The sequence below is a fragment of the Microcebus murinus genome, chromosome 15, assembly GCF_040939455.1.
Source record: "Microcebus murinus isolate Inina chromosome 15, M.murinus_Inina_mat1.0, whole genome shotgun sequence".
NCBI classification, from domain to species: Eukaryota; Metazoa; Chordata; class Mammalia; order Primates; family Cheirogaleidae; genus Microcebus; species Microcebus murinus.
In genome coordinates, this window is record NC_134118.1 from 42,004,086 (window position 1) to 42,023,094 (window position 19,009).

General features: G+C 44.9%; 1 protein-coding gene across 1 annotated transcript; it reads right to left on the reverse strand.

The window, feature by feature from the left end:
• Nucleotides 1-1,039: 1,039 nt before the first annotated feature.
• Nucleotides 1,040-16,884, reverse strand: REELD1 (reeler domain containing 1). Its single transcript, XM_076010597.1, has 6 exons — nucleotides 13,660-16,884; nucleotides 9,405-9,627; nucleotides 7,440-7,603; nucleotides 3,970-4,282; nucleotides 3,375-3,438; nucleotides 1,040-2,570 (listed from the first exon to the last, which is right to left on the reverse strand). Exons 1-6 carry the CDS (start codon nucleotides 13,961-13,963, stop codon nucleotides 1,962-1,964), a joined length of 1,677 nt encoding a protein of 558 aa, XP_075866712.1. The 5' UTR covers nucleotides 13,964-16,884; the 3' UTR covers nucleotides 1,040-1,961.
• Between the last annotated feature and the right edge of the window lie 2,125 nt (nucleotides 16,885-19,009).

The window sequence follows — 19,009 nt, forward strand, 5'->3', positions numbered from 1 at the left end:
GGTAGAAGATGCCACAAAGAGGAGAACACAATTGCTTCCCACATTCTTCAACAGCCCCATTGGAGCTCCCAGATGATAGCCAGTACTAACCACCAGCCATGTGAGTTAGTCATCATGGCTGTTCCAGCCCTTTCTACAACATGTGGAGCAGAAGAATTGCCCAGCTGAGCCCAGGCAACCCCAGAATCATGACAGATAATGGTGGTAGAAGTGGTTGTTCTAAGCTCTAAATTTGGGGGCAGGGGGGGTAATTTGTTTCACATTAACAGATCACCAAAACAGTCTTTTTACCCAGGAAAATTCCCTCTTGGACAAAAAAGATCTTGATGGTGTTATACACATGATGCACCTGACTCTGATGTAATGTGGCCAGATGAGAACCCACCACTACCAGGATCCCTCATTTGCTTCTTGGGCAGGACATCTTTTAAGAGGGTTGGGTATGCAGGAAGGATCTCTGTGGCCCCACTGGAGTACAGTATATTTGTTTCTTTCCACAGAATTTCTGGAACGCTCTCACTTGTGAACACACAAATTACCTAGGTCTCCGTGTGTCTCATGATTGAAGCCAGGGAACAGAGCCACCCATCCCAGAATTCAGGAGGAAAGAGTCTTGGAAGTGATGCCCAGTGAGCTAAAGGAAGCTGGGGAAAGAACAGAACCTGTCTCTTTCCTACACGCCCAATTAAAAAGATGTTTTTGCTGCTGAATTGAGGTGTCATGAATGCCTTGCTCTCCTTGCAAAGTTACTGAACTTATTCCTCATTAAATTGTTGTGAGGGTTAAAAGTGAGAATATATGCAAAGTTCTTAGCACAGTACCTGCATGACTTGGGTGCTTCCCTACTTTGTAATGGTGTTTATTTCCACATTAAAATAGATCATGACTCTGTAGATTTACCTCTGAAAAGGCAGCTCATGCCAATGTGTTATATTAGGTGAGCGTATTGAACAGTTGTATTCAAACCTATTGTTTTGACCCCATAAGGTGTCTATGGAACCATTGCTAAATCAAAGCAATCTTCATAGGGTTATGAGAACAGATAGATGGTCTTTCATCCATGAAACTCTTTTTCTGGCATCCCCTGAAAAGACAAGTAAAAGACTATTCTTCAAACTGTGCTGGGAAAATAATTTTCTTCAGCCTGACCTTTGGTAAAAGGCAGTGTGTCCACTAGCTGTTGGGAGACACGAGTCTTCCCAGCAAGTGTAAATGGACAGGAGGCCTCAGATCCGTTCACACCTGATGAAGAGGCTTGCTCACCCCACGCTGCTATTTATGGCCTTGTGCCACATATTTACGTTTTCTCAAAGATGTGTTCAATCGAGCTCTCTAAAACTTTCCCTACTTTGGATCAATTTCCATGGTGGATTTGCCAAGGCTGCTAAGTTCCCAAGAAGATTGCATATCCTTGCATTCACGTAGTCAACTCAGTCAGAACTCTAGCTAGTTTCGAAGAGAAAACTTCTTTTGAGGTGGTTTAGGGAGGCAAAGGGAAGGCTGTAGTTCTTTTTCTTTTAAGAGGCACAAACTCAACATTCCTATTTTTTCTTTCTTTTTCAAAGAGTTAGTGAAGATGAGGCTGAGACACTGAGGAGGGGCAGAATTTCTATTTCTGCAGGTTCCTTAAGGCAACAGAGGAAGCTTGGCGGCCACAGGAGTCTAGTTAATGAGCGGGTTATACAATATTCATTGTGCTGAGTTTAACTCTTCAAACAGAACGTCTAATTGCAAAAAGAAAAAAAAAAGAAGCTAAATTACAGATGTTAAGACAACAAAGCCGGGGTAGAACTCCCTCTGTTGATAAAACCATCCTTTCGCAGCTTCCTCCACTAACTGCACGCTGACAGAAGGCACAGCGGATCCCTGTCCTCATCAGGTATTCTCATTAGCTCTGTTCCGACTGAGACACTCTATAGGGCTCAAGGAGGGCCACCAAGAGGCCTGGTCTGACCGACTTCTCAGAGGACTGTTTTCTTGCTACCCGCAGAAGAAGCGATCCAGTTGTATTCAGCTGGCACCAAAACAAAACTGTTCTCCCCAATCTTCCTGACACACACAGTCTCACCACTGTCGCTCCTGGCAACAGCGTCTGCAGCAGGCTCCCGGAAGGACACTTCAGTCCGCAGGTGGCAATACCGGGAGTGCAGGTAGCGCAGGCCAGCAGCCAGGGCCATGCCCAGCACGGCTGACAGGCCAAGCAGGACTCCCAGCTGGGCAGTCTTGAGCTGCATCCCTGAAGGGGCTCTGATTCCCTCCTGCCCAACTTCAGGCCTGGAGTTGGTCTTCCTAGGGAATCCCAGTCCACCCTCTCCCTTCTCCTCCCCTACTCTAGGCTCCCAGTGCTTTGATTGAGGTAAGAAGCTGGCAGAGGGCCTCCATGCCTCTGACTGGTCACCAGCAGCAGGTGGCTTGGAAGTGCCAGATATCTGGGAGACAGGGGTCGGGTTGGCTGCCCCTGCCCCATTCCCTGTGAAAGCTTCAGAGGCCCAGAGGTGTGGGGGAGAGGTAAGCTGGACAGTATACAAAGGATGCCTTGTCTCAGTCCTGTTAGAGGCCTCCACCTTGTCCTATAAAAACAAAGGGAATAAAAGGTCAGAGGGACTGGTCTTCCCCCTAAGCAGCCACCGAACTGTGCAACTAACTTGTGCTCCTTAAAGACTCCCAGGCAGCAGCTGAAAACCCAGCCTCTTGCCTGCTCCCAAACGAACTCAGAGTAACATGCCCAAGTAGATAAATACGCATTTGTTATTGATGGGGAAGGGGTGGCTAATGGAAACCCCACAGAGAGCATGGAGGCCAGTTACGAGAATAAGTTTTAAGAGGCTTCCAAACTGATATAGGTGCTTGTGTCATCTGTGATGGCTGAAAGCTTTGAGTGTGTCTTTTTATGGTGGGACCCATGCAAGAGGGATCGTTTAACCTTTCTGTAGGTTCCAATAAATTTAAGTAAGAATATTATACCATGTTTTATTTTGTGTTCCTTCTAAGACTTCAAAGGAATAGTAAATCAGTGGGCATGTATATTTTATATTGCCAATTGATCTAACTTCTGGGACCATGCATGATGTTTTGAGGCCAATGTTTTAAAGGAGGGGTGGAGGGGGAGAGGAGAGGAATTATTAACCAAGGCTAAGTGGGAAAACAAATCACTAGAACCATCAATTTCTACAGTTGCCTATAACTTCGCAGATACTACATATAATGGAAAGGCTGATATTGATTAGTAGAAAGATGCTGTGTGTATATCATATCTTTGCCCTCTTCTCTCTGACTTTGGCTACTAGTCTAATAGCTCCAATTTCCCATTGTAGAACTTCCCACTCTAGGCTCAAAATACCAATCTCAACCCCATTCACAACTCAGGCTCTTACCTGTTCATTCCTCTCTGAGGACAGGCAAGTTTCCAGTGAGTCAGAGCGTGGGTCATTATGAGTTCTAAAGGGAAGAATGGAAGGGCTGAGAAGGGGTCACTAAGTATTTGGACCAAAAAGCAATGTTTCCCACCACTATTATGGATTCTGATGGCAGAATCCATAATTCTGATTTTCAGATTCCCTTGGAAAAACTCCTGAGTTTGTAGTTGGGGGCAGAAGGGAAGAGTCGGAGGGACAGGCAAGTGAGGATGGTGGCAAAGAACCCACCAAAATATATTACTATTTTATAGAAAAATATTATTATTTATTATAAACATATCTAAAATATTAAAAATTCTTTAAAATTTATATAGCAGCATCTAAAATTTTTATAGCAGCATCTCAGAGACCTCACTCCCTTCAAGAGAGTACAGTTTCCTAGGGTGATTATCATACCCAGCCCTTCTAACCACTAGCCTTTCTACAATCAGGGTTTCTCACATACTTAAGAATGAATGTGGCTGAGATCTTTCTCTGTCTGACTCCAAATCAAGTGTCCCAGTGTTCAGCCTCGTCCCACCACCTGCACTGAATGGGCCACCCTCACACTTACCTGTGGTGGGTGCCAGGGCTAGAAACAAAGCTCTCTGAGGAGAATCCCCTGAGGGCCACAAGCCTCTCCAGCCCACGGACATCCAGGGACGGTTCTAGGGTTGGGTCACTGCCCCCACGGGCTTGCTGGCCATTGCTGTCTGCGGTAGCTGTGTGTGAAGATGGTTGGAACAGAGTCTCTGCATCCCCAGGAAACTTTGTCATCCAAATACCGGCAGGAACAAGATCTGGGTAGTCCTCCTTTGCAGCTTCAGGAAGGCCAACAGCAAAGGCGTCTGTGCGCTGCTGCAGAAGAGCCATGGGGACCCTGGGAGCTAAGCAGAGGCCAGAAGGGACCACAGAGAGAGTGAGAGCATTTTACCTGGAGGAACTGGTGCAAATAACTATAGAAGAACAGGGTAAACAATAGAGACTTGAATGTGCCACAAGGACAGACCATTGGTGTGTGCTACTCAAAAGTGTCAACAGAAAGATGGCCCACCCAGTCCCTGAAGCCCCTGACCAAGCAGCAAAACACCTGGTTTCTTACATCTCTTTACAGAGTAAGGCCCTGGCCTTTCTGGGCTTGTTCTTCCTCAAGCCCAGAACAGCCACCATTCAGGGAATAGAGAAACCACTGTGACCACCATATTTTTTTTTACCTCTGCCACAAACCGCTTCTAGCTAGAAAAAAAAAAAGGTGGACTCCCATAACTCAGATCTTTAAAAGCCCTAGATCTTTCTTGCCACGTTATCAACACTAAAAGTTTCTTTCCCTGGTAACCATGATGGCTTGAGTGTCTGCCCTCCCCTGCCTCCACCATCTGATTTCCCACTTGTGACTGACTCTTGTGACAGCCCAGAACATTAGAAGTAGCTGCACCCAGGGCAGCAAGAAAGCAGATGCAGGTTTTAGAGTCACATTATTGTCTGGGTTCAGTTCTTTCCACTCTGCTAATTCCTGGCTTTGGGCAATTCCTCCCAAGGCATTCATTTCTTAATTTGCAAAAGGGGCCACTGATGGTACCCATAGCATAGAATTGGTAAGGGGGTGAAATGGAATCAGGGATGTAGAAGCATGAAGCACACACAGTGCCTGGCACACATGACACATGCATGGAGGGTTTCCACAATGATGATTAGGATGACGATAATGGCATTGATGTAAACAGTGTTGGCAGAAGTTTCTCTGACCAGGGCTCCAACTGAGTTGCATTGAAGCCTCCTTTTTTTGGATTGGGAGAGGGAGAGTGCTACTTTGCTACAGTGTTTCTTTTTTTTTTTGAGACAGAGTCTCACTTTGTTGCCCAGGCTAGAGTGAGTGCCGTGGCGTCAGCCTAGCTCACAGCAACCTCAAACTCCTGGCTCAAGCAATCCTCCTGCCTCAGCCTCCCAAATAGCTGGGACTACGGGCATGTGCCACCATGCCCAGCTAATTTTTTCTATATATATATTAGTTGGCCAATTAATTTCTTTCTATTTATAGTAGAGACGGGGTCTCGCTCTTGCTCAGGCTGGTTTTGAACTCCTGACCTCAAGCAATCCGCCCACCTTGGCCTCCCAGAGTGCTAGGATTACAGGCGTGAACCACCGTGCCTGGCCGCTACGGTGTTTCTAACACTCAAAAACATTGAGATGAAGAGCAAAGCAGTCTAACCCAGACATATAGAACATGACAAGCTAATAATTTTAAATTCCTGCTTGAATTCTAAGTGCATTTGGATATTTTCTGCAGACCACTGTGTGCTGGGCATCGCTATGGTTGCTGGAGACACAGAAGTGATGCAGATTTGTAATTGTTGTCCCTGAACTCAGAATCTAGGAGGAGAGACCCTTACATGCACAACCATATAAATTACAATGTGATGAGTGCTTGGATACCAGAGCTAAGGAAGCAATTACACTTGCTGCTGTGGTCTGAATGTGTCCTCCCCAGATTCATATGTTGAAATCTAATCCCCAATGCAACAGTACTAAGAAGTGAGGCCATCAGCGGGTGATTAAGTCATGAGAGGGCAGAGCCCCCCAAATGGGATTAGTGCCCTTGTAAAGGAGGCCTGAGGGAGTTTGTTTGCCCCTTCTGCCATGTGAGTACACAGAAGGCGCCACCTATGAGGAATGGTCCCTCAGCAGACACCAGATCTACTGATGCTTGATCTTGGACTTCCCGGCCTCCAGAACTGTAAGAAATAAATGTCTGTTATTTATAAATTACCCAGTCTAAAGTAGTTTGTTGTGGCAGCTGGAGTAGACTAAGACACTTGCCTGGCAAGAAGTATGAGGAAAAGTTTTACGAAGGAGATATTCAAACTGAGCCATGAAGGAACATCCTGATGAACGGTCTGGCTTGAGCAGGGGCAGGCATCGGAGAGGCTGAAGGCTCAAATGATGCTTCTTCCTGAAGCCTCAGTTTTATTTGCATTTACATTAAAACTAACATGGTTATGCTTGGGGCTAGAATGCAACGTTGGAATGATTTATAAACTAAAACAAGAGACCTCAAACAAATGCTAGGCAAGTATGGTCTTCTCTAAGACCTCAAGCTCTTTGCTCTGCTTTGAGGAGTGTCTTTGAGGTGGAAAGGTTGGAGGAGTTGTTCTGGGCAACAAAAGAAGACAGGTTTGGGGGCAAAGCCAGAGATTGGAGGGTGGTCCCGGGCCGTCTCTGTGCCTGGCTCTGCTAGACTGAGCAGAAGCAGGGATTCCCATTGAATTCTGGCCTTATCATACTAGCAAAGAATAAAGGAAAATGGGACTGAATAGATTAAGGCTAGGATCTTCTGTACAAGTAATCAGATGCCTTTATAAGTGCATATGTTCAGAGCACTTAACTACAAATAAATAATAAAAACGAGTTCCATATCACCAGGAATTTTCAGGTACATCAAACATTCTCTAGCTTGTTAGGTTTTTGTTTTGTTTCCTTTGTTCAGAAGCTCACGGGCCAATGGAGTATAAAGTCACGTGGTGAGCAAAGGAAAAAGTCCATTCCCACTGAAACGGTCCTATTCCTGCTTGGATTCTCAAAACCAGCTGCAAAGAGCCACCCACCTACCGTGAAAAGTAACAATAAAAACAGGATGAGTTTTTATAAAAAGAAAGCTCATTTCTTTTTTGTGCTCCCTGTGCAGCTTCAGGGGACTAAGGAAAACAGCTGAAACACTGTGATGATCAGTAAATATGGGGGTAGAAAGCGTGTGCTGTTTTTGGTATTGCAACGCAGCTCTCACTGTCCACCCCAGGGCTCGACTTAATTTGTTAGGTTGGGGCGGGAGAAGTGTGTTTGCTGCAGCCAAAGAAGCAACTGCAAGGGTTCCCTCCCTCTCACTGATGTGTCATCACGTCCCCAAGAACTGCTGCAGTTGGCCAAGGCAGGTGTTTATTGCTTGTTTTGCAGGGATGGGAAACGGGCAGTAGTCACTTTTAAGGGGAAATAGATAACCGCAAAAATAATGATGACCACCAGGCAGGTGAATAAAGTGGCAAGCTGTACCTGGAGCAGTTCCTCCGATATTGTCCAGCCTCTGCCGAGGGGGTGGCAACAGCGACCCGGGCTCCACGCCGTCCTCAGAATGGGCTCTGCTATGTGTCTGCTGAGACACAACAGATGATTCAATCCTCGCCCAGTAAACGAAATATGACTGGACTACTGATAAACTGTGGAATAAGAAAGAGCAGAGTGATTCACGGATTTAGTTTCCTTTAAATAATGCCTCAGGCCAACCTAACAGAAAGGAGAGAACACGCTAAAAGATAAAGAAGAACAAAAGTCTAAATAAATAGAAGAACTAGAGAGCGATTATTTTATTACTCTTTGAGTGGCTTCATTCTTTTAAAAAACAAAAATCTCAGTAGCCACAAATAATTAGAATAGGAGAGGATATGCACAAATCAATCGCCCTTCTGAATAAATATAGTCATTAAAAATCTCATTTTGATAGAAGGTGTCTTCTGGAACTGTTTAGACTCAGATAAAATGTTTCCTCTTCAACTTTATTATTAGCCATTACTGATACACTGTCAGTTACATCATTAATTGAAGATTTCATAATTCTATTGTGTAACTGTATAGTTCTATTGTAATTGTAGGTTCTATTGGAAATGAGAGAGATAAATCCTTAATATTCTAAATAACAGTTTGAATACATAATGGCTTTCGTCAGTAAAAATCACTTTGGCAAACATTATGCCATTTATCCTCCCAAATGTTTCGCTGAAGTCGGTAGGGATTACGGGCAAGCATCATTTCCCCCACCTGAAGTATTCAGGAGGCAGTCAGAGCAATGTCATTAATTTGGCTGAGGTCACCCCAGAGAGTCAAGACGCACATGAGAGTCATAGTTTAGGCCTCCAACATGAGGTGTCATTACTGGGGGCAAGGATTCCCAGAGGTGAGAGATCTCAGGGTGACTTTGGGAGAGGCTTCTCATCAAGTGACTTAGCTCCTTTTTCTGTCAAATGTTGATAACAGCTTCTAAACGACTTCCTATGTAGCCATAGCAGCTATGATGATAAATCCAAAAATAGGAATGGAGTCACTTTGAGAAATAAAAGTGACTGCACGAATTTAAGGACTTCAAACAACAGACACTCTCTGCATCAGGTAGGAACCAAAGCCACAGGCGGAAGCTGGTTACACCCACAGGTATGTGGGCCCTGGCCCCACCATGTAGGCAAGATGGCAGACACATAGCGTTTTCCTTCCTGCTGTCCTGTCCACTGCATTGGGCCATCAGAAAGGGGCGGAGATAAGGGCCACCTCCTTATCTCTCATTGCTCTCCACCTGGAGGGGAGCATGTGCCTCCACCCTCAGGCATGTCTCCCTCCTATATGTAGGAGGAGGAGCGGAAAGAAACTGAGGAACCCACACCCTTTCCTGAAAGAAAAGAATTCCCTTTCTTGATAAATGCAAGTGTCTGAAAACAATGACAAAACAAGTATCACATTTTGAGTGATAATGGTGCTTATACAGCACTTACTGTGGCCAGGAACCCATCTGAGCATGCTGTAAATGTCGGCTGTTTCATCCTTACTCAACCCTGTGAGGTAGGTGCTGTCACTGTCACACTCACTTGATAGGTCATGAGCCGAGGCCCAGAACCTGGGGTGGCTTTCCCTGGGCCCACCTGCCTGTCTGTCTCTTCCTCGGCTCACTCCCTCCCCACCCCCACCAGCTGCCATGTTCTCCAGTCAGAACTTCCTGGGAGGTTGGCCAAGATTCATCTGTGCCAGGGAGGAGGGGAAGTAACAGGCCCTGGGACCACAGATAACGCAAATGAGGGTCGGGGGCACCCTCTGGATTGACTGTCTAGTGCAGGCATCCTCCAGTGACCCTGCCCCTTGTTACAAGGTGGCCATGTAAGGGGGCGACAGGGAACATGAAGGAAGCGGGGAGAGAGGCCCCTCTCTCCTCAAAGTAGGAGGCTCAGTTCCCAAGAAACAGCACTCCATTCTCACAGGAATCTGACGTCCCCCACGGGCTGGGTGGGGGCCTTCCACAGGAAGGAGAGGTTCCTCTTCGGGGACTTGTCAGAGTGGGTGACTGAGTCAGCCTCTTCAGAACAAGTCATCAGTTTGGAACGAGGAGGAATGAAGACAAAAGTGCCAGCTATTTGATGATCAGACACTCTCCGGGCCTGCAGCAGAAATCCCATGAAGTCCCGGCTGCTTCTCACAATCACTGCAACAGAAAACACCCATGCAAGGTGAACACGCTTGATTTAGGTCCACTGAGTGATTTTATACGGGTATTTTCAAACTAAAAGCTTCAGACCAGCCCCTAGAAAGTCAACAATTCATTAGGGGGAAGAGATAGTGAAGTCCTATTTCACACCAAAATGAATTCCATTTGGATCAAAGGTGTGTAAAAAGGAAATAACAAAAGAACTAGAGACAATTTTTTTCCTTTTTTCAAATGTTGGAGTTAGGAATGCCTCTCTAAGCAACATTTAGTTGCCATAAAGGAAAAGATAAATAAAGCTTGCTATATTTAAAAAATCTGAATATAGATGAAATCAAAAGTCAGATGATAAAGGAGTATTTTTCAAAGAAAAAAATTATAAGACAAAACAGACAAATATACATAGTTATGGTGAATCAGTAAAAAATGATCCCCTCCAAAATGATAGAAGGACACAGAAAATAAAACAAGCACAATCATAATTTTGAAAGCAATTATAAATGAGATACTATTTTATACCCATCATATTAGCAAATGTTAAAATGAGTAAGTATAACCAGTGTTGATAGGACTATGGAAAAACAAAGCACTGATTTGCCAGTGCTGGAACTATAAACCATGCAAACTTTTGGGGGATACCCTGACATCTTCTATATTTAAAGTGCAGTTACCTCCAATATGTGCTACAACATCAACGAACCCTGAAAAAATAGTGAGTGAAATAAGGTAAAAAAAAGAAGGCCAAATATTGTATGATTCCACTTATATGAGGTACCTAGAGTTGGCAAGTTGATAAGGACAGAAAGAAGATGAGAGGTTAGCAGGGGTTGGGGGGAAGGAGCAGTGGTAAGTTATTTAATGGGTACAGAGTTTCTTTTTGAGATGATAAAAAAGTTCTAGAAATGGACAGAGGTGATGGTTGCACAACATTGCGAATGTCCTTAATGCCACTGAGCTGTGCACCTAACATTGGTTAAAATGGTAAATTTCATGTTAGGTATACTTTACAATGAAAGAAACTACTTCTCCCCCAAATGCAGTCACTCTTTACAGAAATTGCACGTCTAGGACATTTCCCTACTGACATACCTGCATAAGCAACTATGGGAAACACTGACACTCCCTAACAAACAGCCTTGCTCCAGTGGTTCCCTGCTCACAGAGCCCAGGGTTACATTCATGTGGCCAGAGGAAACCCCTAGTCTCTAGGGAAGTTAGGTCTCTCCCTCTCCCCAGGGGATACATTGTGATTAGACTAAAACTAGTGTTGGTGATTCTGTGTCCCTGCACCAGTGATCAATTCTGGCCGATGAGGGCAAAAAGGGATGAAAACTCAATTCATTGATGATAACAGAGCAGGAAAATGGAAAAATCCTGGGATCAACATGATGTCATTGGATAGCCTCACCAAATCCAGATGCTCTATCTCCAGACTTAGGAGGGAAAATTGACTGTCTTTATTAGTTAAGTTTCTATTAATTAGCTTTTCTGATGCTTGCAACTAAAAGAATCCGGACTTATACAATGACCAAAGGCATATGTATAAGGATGCTCAACATAATCGTTTATAATGCCAAAAATTAGAAAAAGTAAATATCCATCAATAAGAAACTATTATACAATTCACCCTTGAACGATGTAGGCATGAACTGCCACTTGGATTTTTTCAACTAGGCATGGATGGGAAATAGAGTATTCGTGGGATGTGAAATCACATATAAACCGGATTTGGCAGGGCCAACCAGGACTTGAGTATGTGTGACTTTACATGTAAGAGAGTGGTCTTGGAACCAATCCCCCCTCTCCCCTCAGTATACTAGGGGACCATTGAACCAATCACATGACCTCTAGACAATGGACTGTCATAAAATCACTGAAAATAAGCTGTGTATATAATAAAAGATGTTAACCTTATTGTTGGGCGAAAACTACAGATGTTGAACAGAATAATTTGTGTCTGTTTAAGGTTATATTCATTAGAGATCTCACATTCATACATGCTTATATGCATGAAAAATTTCTGGAAAGATGTATAAGAAATTTAACAAGGCTCACCTCTGGAGAATCAAATTGAATGTCCAGAACAAGGAAAGGGAAACTTTACTTTTTATTTGCTACCCTTTGATACTGTTTTAATATTTTTAAAGCATATAATATTTTTAAGCTTATTAAAAATTTCAGCCCCTCATTTTTAATTGAAGGAATAGCTAAATGAGGGTCATTCCTTTAAATTCTTGATAATGCAACATGGTATCTGTGATCATTTTATTTTCCATGCATTTGAACTTTCATTAATAAACATATGAACAACTATTTAGAATGATTAAAGCCCAGGCACTGTGTTAGGCACAGAGCCTACATCTACAAACAGGGTACCATAGTCCTTACCTTCAAGGACCTCAGACAGAGATCCCAGCAGGAAAACTCAAAACGTAATAAAGTAACAACTGATTCTCACTGAATCCATGAGGTGCTACGTCATGTCATTTATTACATATGCTATCATAGTTCCAGTCACAATCCAATTATGTTTCATTCAAAATACCTTCAGAATTTGGGTGTCACAGTTTTTTGGGTCATTTGTACAGATTTTCCTAACATAGCATTTCAATTTTTATCATTTTCATTCCCCTAGCCACAGGACACAGGGGTGCCTACACATTCACCCCTTCATGCTGGGGGTGGCTGGGCGCATATCGCGTGTATCCTGGGGTGGTTGGCGTCCCCAGAGAAGTAGCTTCCATCCTTGAGGAGCCTTGTGCATTTACCCACATAAATTCATAGTGTGCTGTCCACACAGCATTATTCTCTGTGCCAGGCTGGGGCAAAGTTTGGGAAGCTCTGTTAGAATAGACTTAATTCAGTGTGGGGAGGATGCTGCAGTTGGGCCCATTTACTACCCAGATACATTATTTTCACACTTATCAATAAAACAACACGATTGAATACAACAATATTTATGGAGAAAATTTCATTTTCATTTATCACCTCCAGTTCCCATTAATAGAATCAGCAAAGATCAAAAGGGGGCAGAGCAAAAGCTGCGGATGGGTTTGCACTCGCCTGTGGCTGCCTGCAGTTTTCTGCCTGCACTAAGCCCTCATCCAAAGCGCCTGTAGCTGCCTTCCCTGCTGCCTCTCCTGTCCCTCAAGGCCACCTTGGGAGCCAGGTCAAAGGTGAGCTGGCGGACTCTGAGGTGTGTGTGCAGGCAAGCGAGGTGGAAACATCCCTGGAGGGCAACCTGCAACCAATAACCACCCCCCTACCACCACCACCAGGGATGAATCAGAAGTGCACACGTCGCTCGCTTTTTCAGAGGGTCCCCTCTGGAGTTGAGCCCTAGTTGCCCACAGCAGTGACCTTTGAGGTCACACTCCCTTTCTCAGTGTCTCCCCTCTTCCTCACCTGTGTTTCTGGGATCATCTCTCATGTAAACTACCTGCACTCAAGTTCTTTCTCTGCTTTTATAGGCACCTCAACTAAAACAGTAGGAAATGCCCTTTTTATCCCCCCAAATAATTTTGGTTTAATTTTTAAATTTTTATTGTGTATATTTAAGGTGTACAACATGCTGTGTTGATATACTTATGTATAGTGAAACAGTTACTATAGTCAATCGATTAACCTATCCATCATCTCACTGAAGTGTCTGTTAACAGGTGCATTTTAGTTTTAAATAATGAGAAAGAAGTATATTTCATACAAACATGATACATGAAGGTTGATCAGGGTAATTACATTTATATTTGTGATAAGATGTATTTGTGTCTCATGACATATATATTTGTGTGTTATGACCAGGACAATAATTTCCATAATAATGTCATTTGTACCCTCTTCTCTCATACAGATACACTATCAATGTGGCTTTCACGACACAAATATTTCACTCTTATTTTTGGCCAAATAATGGCTCCTTAAGATTGAGCCAAACTTTAGTCCAGGAAGCTCCTGCCCGGGACAAACAGGACTTGGAAGATTCCACTGGGGCTCTGGAGCTCCTTAGAGTCGTGAAGCCTCACCCGCACCTACCTGGAATCCTGTCCCCTGGTGCGTAGGAGGACCTGCTGGTGTGGATGGTGACGTGGGGGGTCCCGGGGCGCTGCGGCTGGGCTTGGATGTGTTTGGGCTGCATGTCCTCGCAGGACCCTGCACTGGCACCGTGGGAAAAGGCAGAGCAGCAGGAAGCCAGGCAGAGGGTGGTGCAGGCCCAGCCCGCAAGGGCAGCCTGGACCCTCATCCTGCCCCTCCCTGTATCGGGACAAACAACAGCTTCACTCCGTCCGCTATTTAAGAAAATGAGAAGAGGTCTGTTTAGGGTGTGACTGACCTGCATCCACACTGCCTTTGCACCTCAGATTCTTTTGGTGCTGCCTCCCCAGACTGAAAATGCTCAAGGTCAAGATCAAAAAGACATGCTAGGCTATAGGAAGTGTTTCCTTTATGAACACTTTATTTTAACTTCTGTCTGTGATGTTCTCATAATATAGGAGCAGACTGCCTTTTTTTTTTTTTTAGAAAAATAAGAGAGACTTTAATTATGAAGTCAAAGAAGTAAGAGCAGAAAATGTTTGTATCCTAATGTGAACTGCTTGCAAGCCCTGCAGTACTCATGGGCAGTGTGAGCTGTAACCCATACTGCTGGGGTAGACACCTGCTATCCCAACATGGTCAGGCAGCAGAGCATATGGTGGCTTGGATTAGCATCTTAGTGCCACAACTGAAAGCTACTGAGTTAAGTGCTATGAAACTTCTGTCAACTACCAATTATTTAGAGGTGATTGTTAAGTTTGCAACGCTTTGATATCTCTGTCTTTGATTTTGGTGTTTTCAGTTATTTCACTACTTTTGGTGGTGAAGAAAATGAACAGAGAAAGTTACACCCAAGTTGATTCATTACGTACCTTCTTAAATACACTAGGAAAAAACTTGGCTCAGGAATAGAATACAATGATTGGATAAAATACTATTTATAGAGTCAATTTATTTTTGTTTATTACTTCTAATGCTTGTCAACAGGAAGAATTAAAAGTTGACAATGTAAAAGGAGTTGACAGGTAAAAATAAAGGGAGAGATAGCAAATAAGCCAGAGGAAAAGCTCTTTGAATAAATACTGAGGATGATCACAGGCATTTTTAGGTAGTTCTGTTTTTATTTTTTTTATAGTCCTGTGCACAGGCATTTTAAAAGTTTGGCTAATATTTTGAGCTCAGGAGCAATGCAAGGCAATGACGTCTCTCCCTTCTAAGAAGTTGGTTTTCAAAGGTAAAAATAAAATCCTAAAAATGTAGTGAGACATGCTTTAAAAACAGTAAACTAAGAAAATAATCCATACAACTAAACAAGCAAGCGTCACGCACTCCCACAAACCGTCACCACTGCCTTTTATGTTCGTGAGGTAAAAGGTGACAGGAATGCGACCTAGAACTCAAACCTCTTAGACCTGTCTTTAGAGTCCTTCAGACAATGCCTTTCTTTTCTAAGTTTCTTTTCCATGAGGCACTAAAAGCCAAAACCTCTACACCACGGGGACCTTCCCACAGCTTCCTGACGCATTAAGAGGTACGAAGAGGATCTGTGGAGACACATTCAGCCAAGGGGGCCAGGGTCCTTTCCATCTCCTTTCATGAGGGCCACAGAGAAAATGCCCCTCCAGCCCTGGCTGATGGCAGAAGGTGGTCTCCTTTCCACAGGCCGGTCAGACGCGGTGCCCGTGGAGGAGGACCATGGCCACGGCCACAGCCACATCCCACCCCTCCCCACCTTAGAATCCACTGAGTCTTCTTCCCACCAGCACCTCGTCTACCTGAACCCTGAAAAACATCTACTTACCTGGGAACACACTTCCTGGCAGGCTTGAAGGGAGGTTTTCCCCTCTCTGAGTTGTTGTGAAGACACATCCCTTCAACAAAAGCCTTTTCTTCTCCTTTTTGTGTTTCCACTAATGGAGAGGATAACAGCTGTTACCACTAATCCCCGGCATCTCCAGGAACCGTCTCTGTGTCTAAATCCAGCCTAAATTGCGTTAGTTTTCTCTAAAACCACACACACACACACACACACACACACACACACACACACACACACACACGCACACACAGGTTTCGGCCACATCACTGCTCAAGCCTGTGTGAAGGGGAAAGAACTGGAACTGGTTTTGCACGCAACCGGCATTGGCATCCTCTGCACAAGCTGGATGCTTCCATCTTGGTCTCCCTGCCAAGCGGAGAATGTTCGAATCAAACATATCTCAGCATTCTCTGCTTCTTGAGTTAGTGCGGGCTGAAATTATTCCTGGTGAAGAGGGATCGACACCAGGGCCTGAGAGCAGTGTGTATGGTACAAAAAAACAGCACGTGGTATACATGCTCCCTTCCATGACCACCGCACTAAAGCTGATTTTGCACGCCTATAAGAATCAGCTGAGAGACCTGATATAGCACAGAGCCTAGAGATCAGTGGTCCTCAAAGTCGGGTTCCCAGAGCACAACTTCAGCATCACCTGGAGGTTTGTGACAGTAATGATGAGGATAAAGAAAGAAGAGTGGACCCAGGAGATTATGTGGAGGTAGACTTAGGATTTGGCATCTGACCCTGACCGAATGTAGGATGCCCGAGAGAGAGAATCTTAGGATTGGTGATGCACGGTGATATGAAGGAGGGGGCTCCAGAGAGAGCAATGGTCTCACATTTAGGCCACATCTCTGCTCCAGAAAATTCTAATGAAATCAGTGATATCATAGGCAAAGCACTGGTTTAGAGACTAAGTTGCTTAGCCTTTCATTGCAAGTGCAAATGAGACTATCTACCTTATAAATATCAAAGGGTTTGAGCTTCCTTGGCCCATGATTCCAGTGTTTCCCCATGCACAGAATGCAATCAAACAAATGAAACCTGGTTTCTCTGAGCCTCTATCCCACTAGGATGGAGGAAATCTCAGTCTCCCTGAGTCGTGAGAAAATCTGGGAGGTGGAGAAAATCAGGGCAAGGCCTTCCATTGCTGCTGGGGGTGCCCGGGCTCAGCCTCCCCAGCTGCACCCTGTGCATTTCCTTCCTGAGGTTCTCCCCAGCCCCTCGCTGGGTCCTGCTGCAGATCCCTGCTGCTAGGGGGAAAGTGGGAACCACTTCTCCACTCCCCTCTGCTCTTTTTTTATTTTCTGAGACAGAGTCTCACTCTGTGGCCTGGGCAAGGGTGCCATGGCATCAGCCTAGCTCACAGTAACCTCTAACTCCTGGGCTCAGGCGACCCTCTTGTCTCAGCCTCCTCCCGAGTAGCTCGGACTACAGGCATGTGCCACCATGCCTGGCTAATTTTTTTCTATTTTTTAGTAGGGACAGAGTCTCGCTCTTGCTCAGGCTGGTCTCAAACTCCTGAGCTCAAACAATCCGCCCACCTCAGCCTCCCAGAGTGCTAGGATTACAGGCATGAGCCACTGTGCCTGGCCTCCTCTCTGCTCTTAACCTTAGCTTTAGGGAAAAAGGCCTCCCTGCTCTCCTTCCTCCACTCCCTCACCCTGTTACCCCCAGGTCGCCTGGCATGATCTATCAGCCACAGGTAGAGAGGTAATCTACCAACAAACACCTTGCTTTGGCCCTGTAACACAAACTCCCGAGAAGCAGGGATTCTCAAAGGCCCAACCACCAGGTTAGAATAGGGGCGGGTGGTGCAAAGAGGCAGGGAGAGCACACCTAAACGGCTCAATAAATCAATAAATATTCCTGCCATTCACTCATGTAATATTTCCAGAAGGACGCCTTATCCTAGACATGACGCTCATTGCCTGCCACATGCAAAGCCTCCGCTGAGCCAACTGCATGCCCCGTGCCACTCTCCCCTGTGCCCTGCAGCCACCTGATCACAGTGGGAGGGCCCTGATCACAGTGGGCTCAGCCCTTCATAGGCAGGGCTGAGCCAGAAACTCTCCCTGGAATCTGCCCAAGAAAACACAGAAGGCTACTTTATACCAGTGTTGGCCAATAAAAATATAATACAAGCCACATATGTAATTTAAAATTTTCTGGCTGGGCACGGTGGCTCACACCTGTAATCCTAGCACTCTGAGAGGCCAAGGCGGGAGGATTACTTGAGCTCAGGGGTTCAAGACCAGCCTGAGTAAAAGAGTGAGACCCCCGTCTTTACTAAAAAAAAAAAAAAAAAAGAAAAGAAAAGAAAAATTAGCTGGTGGTGGTATGCGCCTATAGTCCAAGCTACTTGGGAGGCTAAGGCAGAAGGATCGCTTGAGCCCAGGAGTTTGAGGTTGCAGTGAACTACGATGATGCCACTGCACTCTACCCTGGGTGACAGAGCAAGACCCTGTCTCAAAAGAAATTTTCTACTAGCTTATTTTTTAAAAGTAAAAAGGAACAAATGATGTTTATTTCAATAATAAGTTTATTTAACTCAATATACTGAAAACTTCATTTCATGTGCAAGCAGCATAAAAACTTATTAGTGAGATATTTTGCATTCTTTCTTTCATAGTAAGTCTTTGATATCCAGTGTGTATGTTACACACACAGCACATCTCGATTCTGACTAGCCACGTCTCAGGTGCTCAGAGCCACGCCTGGTGAGCTGCTACCGTAGCGGGCAGCACAGGTCCACACCAAGGAAGACGGTTGTCATGATGTGGGGTCAGGCCTCACAGCTGTATTGTACCATGTGCAAGATATGTAAGATGAGGCCGTGTGGCCGAGAGGATGAGATAGAAATGAAACACAATTGCATATTTATACCACACTTATGTGATACCTCCCATATACTGTTTTAGTCAACTAGTTGGCAAATCGCCTCACTGATATTCATGACACTCTGAGGTCTGCACTATTATAATCCCATTTTATAGGTGAGGAAACTGAGTCACAGCATTTCTAGAACTTACCAAAGTTCACAGGTCTTTCAAGTTTATTACTTATTGTCTCACTGCAACTTCACCAGCACTTTGAGACACAGATACAAGAACTGTGCTTCTCATTTTGTAGATGAGGTCATCTGTGACATATGGTTTCTCACCACAGCTTTCCACCGAATAGCTTTGTGACCTCATCTACAAAATGAGAAGCACAGTTCTTGTATCTGTGTCCCAAAGTGCTGGTGAAGTTGCAGTGAGACGATAAATAATAAGCACTTAGCCCTTAGCTCTGGGTGAGAGACAAAGGAAGAGGCCGTGTCTGTCCTGTTCGGGGAGGGAGAAAGCTGGCCGAGCTACAGTGACAATGCCGTGCGGCCTGTGCACAGGAGGGAGGTGCCGTGTGGCCCTGAGCGGTGGCCAGAGAGAGTGTGGATGTGACAAGAGCAAGGAGAGAAGCAGGAACCAATGCCAGAGCCAGAGAGAGGCAGCGAGGAGCTGGCAACGGTCCCCTTCCAGCGTGAAGGAGGCC